Below are 11,728 nucleotides of genomic sequence, written 5' to 3' on the forward strand. Positions count from 1 at the left end.
TATATATATATATATATATATATATATATATATATATATATATATATATATATTGAGTGTGTGTGTGTGTGTGTGTGTGTGTGTGTGTGTGTGTGTGTGAGTGTGTGTGTGTGTGTGTGTGTGTGTGTGAGTGTGAGTGTATTCACCCATCAAGGGATGTGTCCCCCTCAGGACATAGCCAGTCCTCCTGATGTTTTTTTGAAGTAGAAGTCCCCTAGTGATGACCTCCAGACGAGAGAGAGAGAGAAAAAAAAAAAAAGTTTTCTACAGCAGGCCTAACCCTTCTCTTACAAAAGGACTGAGAGGTGTTGTATGTGGCAACGTTGCCCCCCACGTTTCCGAGTCAATAAAAGGACGCTACACCTCCCCCACATCATGTATTATTGAATTGTGACCAAACCATCCACTCTCCTCCCCGTCTAGTCCGAGATGTAAGTAAATTAGTATCTATTTCATATAAGGGTTATATATATATATATATATATATATATATATATATATATATATATATATATATATAAATATAAATATATTATATATATATATATATATATATATATATATATATATATATATATATATATATATATATATATATTTATATAGATAAGTAGGGGCAGGAATGAGAAGTGGAGTGATTTGAGTGCTGGGGGGATATATATATATATATATATATATATATATATATATATATATATATATATATATATTTATTTATTTATTTATTTATTTTAGGTAAGCGTGATCGTTATGTCTCGAGTTGGTGATATTTGTAGAATTTGTGGATGGGGGTCATCACATCTCTTCGTTCATAGGTGTTACACATGTTTCTTCTGCGGAGAAACTGTATGTGTACAGTCTAGTGGTGAACACAGGAGAACCTGTGCTGGAGGTATGACCGTATTTTATATATTTATTTATTCACTTATTTCAAATAAAAAAAATATTAAGAAGGGTTTTCCCCTTCTCCATGAGTGTGGGAGAGAGAGTGTATATAAATTATACACTATTTCCTTCATTAGGTAAACGTCGCCAGCCCACCCTCCCTTCCAGAGAGGATGGCTTCTTGTGCTTTTTGTGTGGAAATACATCCTTGAGACCTCACCACACTTCCCCTTGTGATAATTGTGGGACCTCTGTGTGTGAGGACTTGACCTCTGAACATCTACAAACATGCCCCCGTGGTGAGTGAATAAACCCTCCACCTTTATTTCTCTTAAGAATCTTTTTTGAGAACTTATGTCATGGGGTTTAGTGAGAGGGTGTTGCCTTTTTATTATTATTATTATTATTATTATTATTATTATTATTATTATTATTATTATTATTATTATTATTATTTATTATTATTCCATTCCAGGAGCGATTCAGAGGCAGGTAGGGGAGGAACATGACAAAGCACAGCGTGACAATAACCCCTTAGGTGGAGGGGAGGGGGGAGAGGAAGCGATGAGTGATGATGATGATGGTGATGATGGTGATAGGGGTGACATCTCTCAGCCGGGCCCTAGTGGTCTTAGACCCCCTGTCATCAATAGACTTAATGCCCTAAATAGTGATGAAAATTCCCCAGATGAGGAGGATGCTATAGACACTCCACACTTAATTAATAGGGTGGGGGCTCTGGGGAATCTCTTTACTAGGCTGGAATATTCCATCCCCTCAGCCTTCGCCACAGACCCTATAGGACTCCTAAGCAACTTTAGGGACTATTACATATCTGAAATAGAGAATTACATGAATTCTCTTGGGGGACATGGCAATTTTACTTCATCATTAAAAATCCTCCTCGAGGTAAAGGTAACACTTTTGAAACAACGACTCACGGAAGATGATGACTTTAGAGAACACTTCATAACAACACCCGCTAGACTGGTAACTCTTGAGGATGTGGGTAATCTTATTGATAGCTGGGTGGCTTATATGATTACACGACTGGAAGATCTCCTTTCAGAAACAGAGGGGAGTGGTTTCATATTATATAATGTCGATTTCCTCAAAATCGTCATCTGTAATGCAAGTGTAAGGTCAGTTTTGGGGGATTATGTCCCTTATCCCCCATTTCTAAGGGGACGGCATGAGGTCTTCAACCCAAACCCGGCTGGTAACAATAAAACATGTATTATTCAGTGCACTGCTGCTTTTCTGGCGTCACAACAAGGGTGGAAGTGGAGACGTATAGGGAGACTTGTAGAGTCTCACTCTAGGGTTAGGAAAATGGTCAAATACGACAATTTATCCTTCCCTCTGTCTTGGGAGGATATCTCTAAATTGGAGAATAGAAATAAACTATCCATTTTTTTGTATTCAATACACAAACATACAGATGGCGTCTATCACGTCTCTCTTTGTCGTCGTGGTAGCAGACAGTACTCGATCATAGTTCCTTTATTGTTATTGGGGGAATCTCATGTGACCTTGATAAAAGAGTTCGATAAGTTCCTTCGGAACTTTACTCGCAGCCACAAACGAAAGACAGTCTTCTGTAGAAACTGTCTCTCAGAATATCAAAATTCGTCTGAGCTAACAAATCACTCATCTTCCTGCGACATCACTCAGAAAATTATTTACCCTCAGCCTGGGGACACACTCCATTTTAAAAATACGGGGAAAGGTTATGCCCCTTCCCATGTGGGCTATTTTGATTTCGAGTGTGTCCTAAGCACTGAGGATTGTCTAGGTTCTGTTACAGCCATACATAGACCTATAGCATACAGCTATATAATTGTTGATAGGAACCACACTGTCGTTGATAAATTTACTTATTTTGGGGGGGACAGTGTTACTCATTTCATGCAGCGAGTTGCCACCAAATGGGAAATTATCAGATCTACCCTCCACCATTATGAAATAGACATGTCTCTTGAGGATATGATCCATTTTAGGAGACAGACTCACTGCCAGTTTTGTGAGCAGGTATTTACCCCCTCCAATTTCAAGGTTCAACATCATGATCACCTTAGGGAAAAGCTCAATTATATTGGAGCTCTATGTAATTACTGCAACCTCCGCCACAAGAATGCTCTGGAGAGTTTAGTTCTAATTGCCCATAATATGTCTTATGACATGGGCTTAATTTTGAGGGAGTTTACCATGGATTCAAATATTAAGAGCAATATCCTCATGAGACAGGGGACGAAATATCTTAAGGTGGAAATAGGGAAGCTTAAATTTCTTGATTCACTGGCTTTTATTACAGGTAGTCTTTCATCCCTAGCAAAGACCCACATTGATTCAGCCAGCCCCTTAACATTCACTCACTCAATGATAGAGGGCTTGCCCAAAAAGAGTCACCACCTACTCTTAAAGGGTAAGCAGTTTTTCCCTTATGAATATACCACAAAAATCAGCTGCTTTAATGACACATCACTCCCTCCTATTGAAATGTTCTACAGCTCCCTAAACAAATCAGGTATAACTTTGGACGAATATAGACATTCTAAATTAGTATGGGAGGCTACAGGGTGTAGGACATTAAAAGACTACCTCCTCATTTATTTGAGGTGTGATGTAGGATTACTGGCTGACATTTTTACACACCACAGGGCAATTCTAAATGATATATATTCTTTAGAATTGACACACTATTGCAGCCTCCCAGGGTACTCCTACGACTGCTTCCTGAAAAGTAGTAGAATATCGTTGGAGTTAAGTGCAGATGTGACGTTGCACAATCTCTTATCACAAAACATACGAGGGGGTTTTACAACTGCAGTTAGGAGTTATGTCAGAGCTAACAACCGCTATGTCAACCCATCTTTTAACCCCCAGGAGGATAGGTCTTCATTCTTACTTTATCTCGACTTTAACAGCCTCTATGGGAGTTGTATGACTAGGAAATTGCCCCATGGGGGACTAAGGAGACTATCATCTGATGAGATGAACTCCTTCATTAGCGGGGGGAAGATAATGACAGAACAGCCTTTCTCTTCTAACAAAGGGTACTGGCTCTTAATTGACACCAAACTTTTAAGACCCGAAATAGCTAGACTAACAGACGATCTGCCCCTTTGTTTACACCATAGGGGAATAAGTATGGAGGATATCTCACCATTTAGTAGGGGACTTCTGGAAACAAATAACATCACACACCTCCCCCCAAAAAACATCAAACTGGTTGGAGATCATCTCCCCAAAAAACATTATTTCATATCTCTTCACCTTTTACAACTATTTATTGAGATAGGACTTGAAGTGGAAACAATACATGCAATTTACGAGTTCCACCAGTCAGATTTTATGGCAGAATTTGTTAACACCAACGTTAACAATAGAAATGCCTCCAGCAGTAATGATAGGAAAACACTCTTCAAATTACTGACGAACAGTGTTTTTGGTAAAACGCTACTGAATCCAGCTCGTTATGCCATTGACACCAAACTAGTGACTTCAGCTAGGGCCTTTTTACGAGAGGTGAAGAATCCCCGCTTTAAACGAATGGTGCATTTAGGCGACAATAAATTATTGTCTGTCAGTTCCAGACCATTCATTAAAATTACTCATCCTAATTACATTGGGTTCCAGATTCTTGAGCTAGCAAAATACAGCTTGTACCATTTTTGGTACAGGGTACTTAAGAACCACTATTCAGATAGGGTACAACTGGTGTATAGTGATACAGACAGTTTCATTTTCACCTTACTAGCTGAAGATGTCTTTAATGAGATGGGGAAAGAACCCCTTAGTTTGTGGATGGATACGAGTAATTTTCCTGAAACTCACCCCTTGTATGATCCTTCTAAAAAGGGTGTTTTAGGGCTGTTAAAGTCAGAGGTGTCAGATAAACACATCCTTGAAGTTGTGGCACTCAAGCCCAAAATGTATAGTGTGCTTTTGCTTGACAATAAAAATTCCATCACCGCTAAGGGTATTCCCCGAGCTGTGCAAAGATCTTTAACACATAACCACTTTAAAGAGACCCTTCACAGTAATGGTGTAGTAAATACTTTTAATTACTCACAAATAAGAAACATAGGGGGGCAGATGGCAACCACATTCAATACTAAGAGGGGTTTAAGTGCATTTGATGATAAGCGCTTTTACCTAAATAAATACACTAGCCTAGCGTATGGTCACCCAGACATACCATCCGAGCCCCACCCCAACACCTCAGCCCAAGGAATGTCCACCGAGAGTGAAGGTGGTGACGTCATTGAACCACAAGGAGAGGAAGGACAACACCCCACCAGCGAGAGTGAACCCTATGACGTCAGCAGTCAGTCACCTGAGGGAGGCGCACTACATCCCATTCACTCTCTGGGAGATGATGAGTCATCATCTTCGTCCCAGGAGGAGGAGGAGGAGGGGGAGGAAGACCCCACAACGGACTTGTGGGCGAGAAGGAGAGGTCTTGTTAATAAATATTATGTGGGGGGAGATGACCTACAATACGACTATGTTTAACCCTATGTACTTTGATAATATAATCTATAAATCATCAGGATTATTTCTTTTTCTCCTTCTTTAAGTATAGAGGCTTAAAATATATCCAACTTAAAAACAACTAAGGGAGGCTGGTCCCTCTTACGGTACACTCAAGGTCATCAAGTATGAGGAGGGCTGGTGAGGGGGGACCGCCCCTACTGCGAGGATCCTGTTTTTACACCTGTCCCATAGGGGGAGGTGGGGGGGGGGTAACTACCACTCACCTGAGTGTTTATTATACAAATATACTGTCATACTTTTCTGTATAAATGAATATGAGCATGAACATAGCGACACATAATAGATACCTATCTTCACTATTTTACGATTGTTGCTGCCCCACACCTTGGGCGACCTAATATGGGGTGGCTCTAAGTGGCACCCCGCCTCTGATTTTCTTATCTGATTACCCTTCATAGGCAGCTACTTTACTGTAAATGAACATGATCATAGTGGCACATAATAGATACCTATCTTCACTGTTTTTTCGACTGCTACCACTCACACCTTGGGTGACCTAATATGGAGTGGCACTATGTGGCTCCCCGCTTCTGATTTTCTTATCTGATCTACATACATAGGTGGCTCTATCTGTCTCCAAATAATCTACTGGGAGGCATTTGTAAGGTCATTAATGTAGATGAGATAACGCCAACTCCTTCGTTCGAGACAGCTTGCTCTTCACATCCTTCAGGTATCTTTCACTCTGCCTATCTGTTACATCTCCCAACATTTTCTCCTGCAACATTTTTAAGGGCCCCCTCCTTGAGGTTATCTTGAGATGATTTCGGGGCTTTTAGTGTCCCCGTGGCCCGGTCCTCGACCAGGCCTCCACCCCCCAGGAAGCAGCCCGTGACAGCTGACTAACACCCAGGTACCTATTTTACTGCTAGGTAACAGGACCATAGGGTGAAAGAAACTCTGCCCATTGTTTCTCGCCGGCGCCTGGGATCGAACCCAGGACCACAGGATCAGAAGTCCAGCATGCTGTCCGCTCGGCTGACCGGCCCTCACCTGATGTCCAAACACAAGATGAAATGGGGAGCAGCCTAGGGCAGTGTACAACCCGTCCCTGTCAGCAAATAGTACAAATAATAACAGTCTCCGTGGTGTAGTGGTAAGACACTCGCCTGGCGTTCCGCGAGCGCTATGTCATGGGTTCGTATCCTGGCCGGGGAGGATTTACTGGGCGCAATTCCTTAACTGTAGCCTCTGTTTAACGCAACAGTAAAATGTGTACTTGGATGAAAAAACGATTCTTCGCGGCAGGGGATCGTATTCCAGGGACCATAGGATTAAGGACTTGCCCGAAACGCTACGCGTACTAGTGGCTGTACAAGAATGTAACAACTCTTGTATATATCTTAAAAAGAAAAAAGAAAAAAAAAAAAGGGGAAATTGTCATCCCAATGTCTGGGTGAATCTTCCCCGGTTGTTTTTAACATCTGTTTTAAGGTTTGATGGAACCGCTCGATTATCCCTTGACTCTGAGGATGGTAAGGACTATAGAAGTTATGTTGAATTCCAAAAGAAATACAAAAAGTTTTAAAGGTTTTGGAACAAAAATTGCTCCCATTATCAGTTTGAAAGATACGGGGCATACCAAATAATGAAAAAAACCGTTCCAAGTGCTTTATGAGTGTAGAAGCCCTAATGTTATGCAAGGCATATGCTTCAGGGAACCTGGTGGTCATACATAGGATAGTAACCATAAACATATTTCCTGATTTAGTTCAGGGTAAGGGGCCAACACAATCCAACACCACATGTGTAAAAGGCTCCTCTGGCACTACAATAGGGTGTAAGGGTGCTCGTGGCACAGTCTGGTTAGGTTTACCAACAGCTTGACATACATCACAATTGTGACAATATCTTACCACATCCTTTTTGAGTTTTGACCAATAGAAAAACTTACATATTTTATGATACATATTGGAAATCCCTTGGTGACCTCCCATAAGGTCATCATGGGCAGCTTGCAATACCTGCTCCCTATACTCATTGGGTACGACGAGCTGGGTCCTAGACTCCCAATCATCTGATAAGGGAGTTCCTGGTGGTCTCCATCATCTCACTCAACATCGATCATTGAAGTAGCAACCCGTGCTCTCATCCAAGGTATCAATAGTGTCATGTAACATGCATGACCCCCCTTCCTTAGAGTTCACACCCAGGGAAGCCTTCTCCAAGAGGTCAGCCCAGATGACCTCTGGATTATCTTGTATGTTGATTAAAAAATTCCTGGGTTAGTCGTAGTCAGCTAGTTTCAAGTATGTAATATTTCATGATACTCTTGTCAAACATTGCAATGGAATTAGACCCCAGATTCTTATGTGTAAACATCCATGGATCTCCCCCTTTTAGCCAGGTCAAAGGTCAGTCACACACGTAATTAATAACTCCTCTCTTGAAGAGTCTATGGTGAATGTCAAACAAGCTTAATTGAAATATTTTTTAAGTGTTTGTGCACGTGTGGCTCGACCCCCCTGGCATTCTTGGTGTAGGTAGCAACAGAAAATCTCCCCCTCCACCCCTTTGGGGTACAGAGGGAGTGACAGAGTGAACCCACCGGATGGAGAGACAGAGGTCTTAAGGTTATGTGTGTGATCTCTGAGGTTTTGTTCCATGTCCAAATTTCTTAACTTTTGGTCAGTGTTAGAGTAGGATTTATAAGTGGTGATTAGCATAATTTTGGTCTCAATAAACTCATGTTAAATTTCCCATCTGTCAATTGTTGAATCCTCTTAGCCTTTTGGATATATTGGCTGACAACCGTCCCATAATTAATGAGTCATAGAAAGTACTCTCCAAGTCAAGCAATGTTTCTTGCCTCGTTGCTTGATATAGTTTCAATGGTGAAGGCAGATGGTGGCAGCGTTAGTTAGTCCTGTGTAGCATTTCCTTGTTGGCAGTGTACCTTTTGGTTCCGGTGTAACCATCATATGTCAGCTCATATTACAGTGTTCAGTAACAGTGTTACCAAGTGCAACCGATGGGAAGTGTTACTCAGGATACGTAGTAGTGTTAGCATTATTAGTTTAGAGTATCCATTATAGTGGTGTTACATTATAGTGGTATTACAATGGTGTTACATTATGGTAGTGTTACAGTCAGCTGCTTCTGTATAACATTCAGCTAGACTGGGATCTCACTCAAGGTCTGGGACTCAACAGCTGGAGCGAGCGGGCAAGGAACCTGGGCCACCTCTTCCAGACCATCCTCTGGGTCAGAATAAATTAGGGCTTTGGCACCAGCCTCACTCTCGACATCCGCGTGAGCTAAGAATGTATCCTCAAGGTCCACCTCCACCTCCCTTTCCCTGTCTGAAGGGGTCCTGGCCTCGAAAACATCCATCTTGGAAGTCACAGGATTTACCTCACCCTGCTTACCCATGGATCTGGACACAACACAGGCTGGATAGATGACTCCATCATCCGCATCCGGTTGAGCCAACACACAACTAAGGTTAATAAACATGATAGGACACTCTATCCCACTAACTTGACATTTGTCAAAATGTTGACAAATTTTGTCAACAAAAGACCCCATATATATATATATATATATATATATATATATATATATATATATATATATATATATATATATATATATATATATATATATATATATATATATATATATATATATATATATATATATATATATATATATATATATATATTAGTATATTTTGGTAGCAGTCTTTCCTGTAGACATATATTATTAAATATGACCGAAAATATATATATATATATATATATATATATATATATATATATATATATAATATATATAATATATAAAATATATATATATATATATATATATATATATATATATATATATAATATAAGAAAATATATATATATATATATATATATATATATATATATATATATATATATATATATATATATATATATATATATATATATTATATATATATATATATATAATATAAGAAAATATATATATATATATATATATATATATATATATATATATATATATATATATATATATATATATATATATATATATATATACTTTAATTTACACACACAACTGTAACCTGTAAACACGCAAAAGACGCATGTCGTACCTAGTAGCCAGAACGCACTTCTATGCTACTATGCAAGGCCCGATTTGCCTAATAAGCCAAGTTTTCCTGAATTAATATATTTTCTCTAATTTTTTTGTTATGAAATGATAAAGCCTTCCGATTCCACAGTCCGGTTTTACGACGCCTGGCGCACATATCGCCTTGGGTCACGGAACTGTTGGTATTTTTTTTTTTTTTTTTTACGTATTCGGGCTGGTTCTCCCAGTGGGGTGACGGTGCCCGGCGCTGGCTTGATCGAGAGGTGCCGGGAGTTGGTGGGGTCTTGATGGGCTCCTGGTGTGCCCTCAGCCGTGGTGGGCTGCCGGCTTCTGCTCTGCCGAAGGGCTCTGGATGACTTTTCCGTTTTAGCTGGGGACTGAGTTTTTGGTTTTGCTATTTAGTGTTCTCTGTGTGGGGCGGGGCTGGTGCTTGTCACCCTGAGGGACTCCTGGGGCTCCCCAATCATCTGCCTGTCTGCGTTTCTTTGCCACAAGGCATATTAGTTTCCAATGATTGGCGTCGCTCATCTCGCGATTCAGCTTTGTGTTTCACCTTTCCGGGCTTCCCGATTAACCCTTCAATGGGTATGCTGGGGCGCATCCGATCCCACGATCCTCTTCGCCCCTAAATCAACAACAACAACAATAGACAAAGGACACAGCCAGGCTGTAGCATTGCCAGCAGCCACAAAAACTGACTTCTGTTAGCCAGAAGATAGCAGTAAAGTAAGTTAATAGACACAAACGTGTTAGCAGAGATGTCAGTGTACAATAATACATGTTCACAGTGTAAGTGTAGATTCGGAGCCAGATCAAATCCACATATCCAATGTGTGGTTATAAGTTGATTTTCCACGGCACTTGTCTTAAGATCTCGGTAGCCTTGTGTGACGCATATATCAACCAGGGAACTGAAGATAAATGACAGATTCAACTTTACAACCCTTTCCTATATACATATGCGTCGAACAAATCCACAAGGGCCGTGACGAGGATTCGAACCTGCGTCCGAGAGCATCCCAGACGCTGCCTTAATCGACTGAGCTACGACATGGTAAAAGGACCTCCAGTAAGTTCAGTAGAACTTCGGTTTCAATTCCTTTTACCATGTCGTAGCTCAGTCAATTAAGGCAGCGTCTGGGATGCTCTCGGACGCAGGCTCGAATCCTCGTCACGGACCTTGTGGATTTGTTCATTTGATGCACTACGTAATTGTGATTTCTGTGTATACATATGCGTTGGCTAGTGTTCGCAGGTGTTCTCGTCTTCCAAGACTATTATGACCAAAACGAGACAATAGAAGTTGATAATAAGTTGAGAAGATGAATAAATACATAGCACTTGATCATATATTTAACGTTTTCATTAACAGTGCCTAGCACACTGTTAGTACTACTGTGTTTGTTAACAGAGCGCCCACTTATCAGAGAAGGGAACTCTCAGGGGATAAGTGCCAAGCCATTACGATTATATAGCACTTGGAAGGGTTCAGGATAAGGATTTGGCATGGCACAGGGGGGGGGAAGGAATGCTGCACAACCACTTGGACGATCGGGTATTGAACGCTGACCTGCATGAAGTGAGACCGTCGTTCTACCCAAGCCCAAGAGGTTGGATTTTTATCAGAGAAGACATCCCTTATTAGAATAACAAGGTGCAAACCGTACCACCATACATTTGAAATCTATTTATATACAAGAAGGTATATTGGGTTGTGGGAGTATATAACATTGGTGTTCTTACATTCTTCCTAAGTCACTAATACGCATAGCATATCGGGCAGGTCCTTAGTCTCAACAGATAAGTTTGTTAAGAGGGACATTGTAGCAAAATTGAAGTTCAACATAATAACTACAATATAAATTGACGGAAACTATTACACTGAAGAAGTTGCGTGTCTTAAGTACTATTATTGGAGGAGTTGGTAGAAACAAGATACAGTGTGAATTTGAAGCACATTTAAAAACAAGGTTTTGTACATGTAAATAACACAGATAGATAACAATCCAAGATCCAAGCAAATGTAAATGGCTTAGCTTTATGAACCTTTGGGTTACGGTCCTGAGCCCATTAGGTGTACAATTTCTATATAATCGGTTTTTGCCGATGAAGGAGGCAAATTAATTATGCACCATACTCAACCTGTGAGTAGCGGTACAAAAAAAAAGATTACATGGTCATAAACAGTCTTAATCAGACC

At 40.3% G+C, this 11,728-nt stretch overlaps 1 protein-coding gene across 1 annotated transcript in view; it reads left to right on the forward strand.

Moving 5' to 3' along the window:
- The window catches only part of LOC138352519 (uncharacterized), a 43,708-nt gene extending 38,268 nt beyond the window's left edge, over window positions 1–5,440 (forward strand). Inside the window, exons 2-3 of the mRNA XM_069305018.1 lie at window positions 1,023–1,184; window positions 1,361–5,440. Of these exons, the coding sequence (XP_069161119.1) occupies window positions 1,450–5,403 (3,954 nt within the window). The 5' untranslated portion in view covers window positions 1,023–1,184; window positions 1,361–1,449 and the 3' untranslated portion in view covers window positions 5,404–5,440. The remainder of the gene's footprint in view (window positions 1–1,022; window positions 1,185–1,360) is intronic.
- The last annotated feature ends 6,288 nt before the right edge of the window (window positions 5,441–11,728 follow it).

This window comes from Procambarus clarkii, chromosome 5 (genome assembly GCF_040958095.1).
Source record: "Procambarus clarkii isolate CNS0578487 chromosome 5, FALCON_Pclarkii_2.0, whole genome shotgun sequence".
Taxonomy (NCBI): Eukaryota; Metazoa; Arthropoda; class Malacostraca; order Decapoda; family Cambaridae; genus Procambarus; species Procambarus clarkii.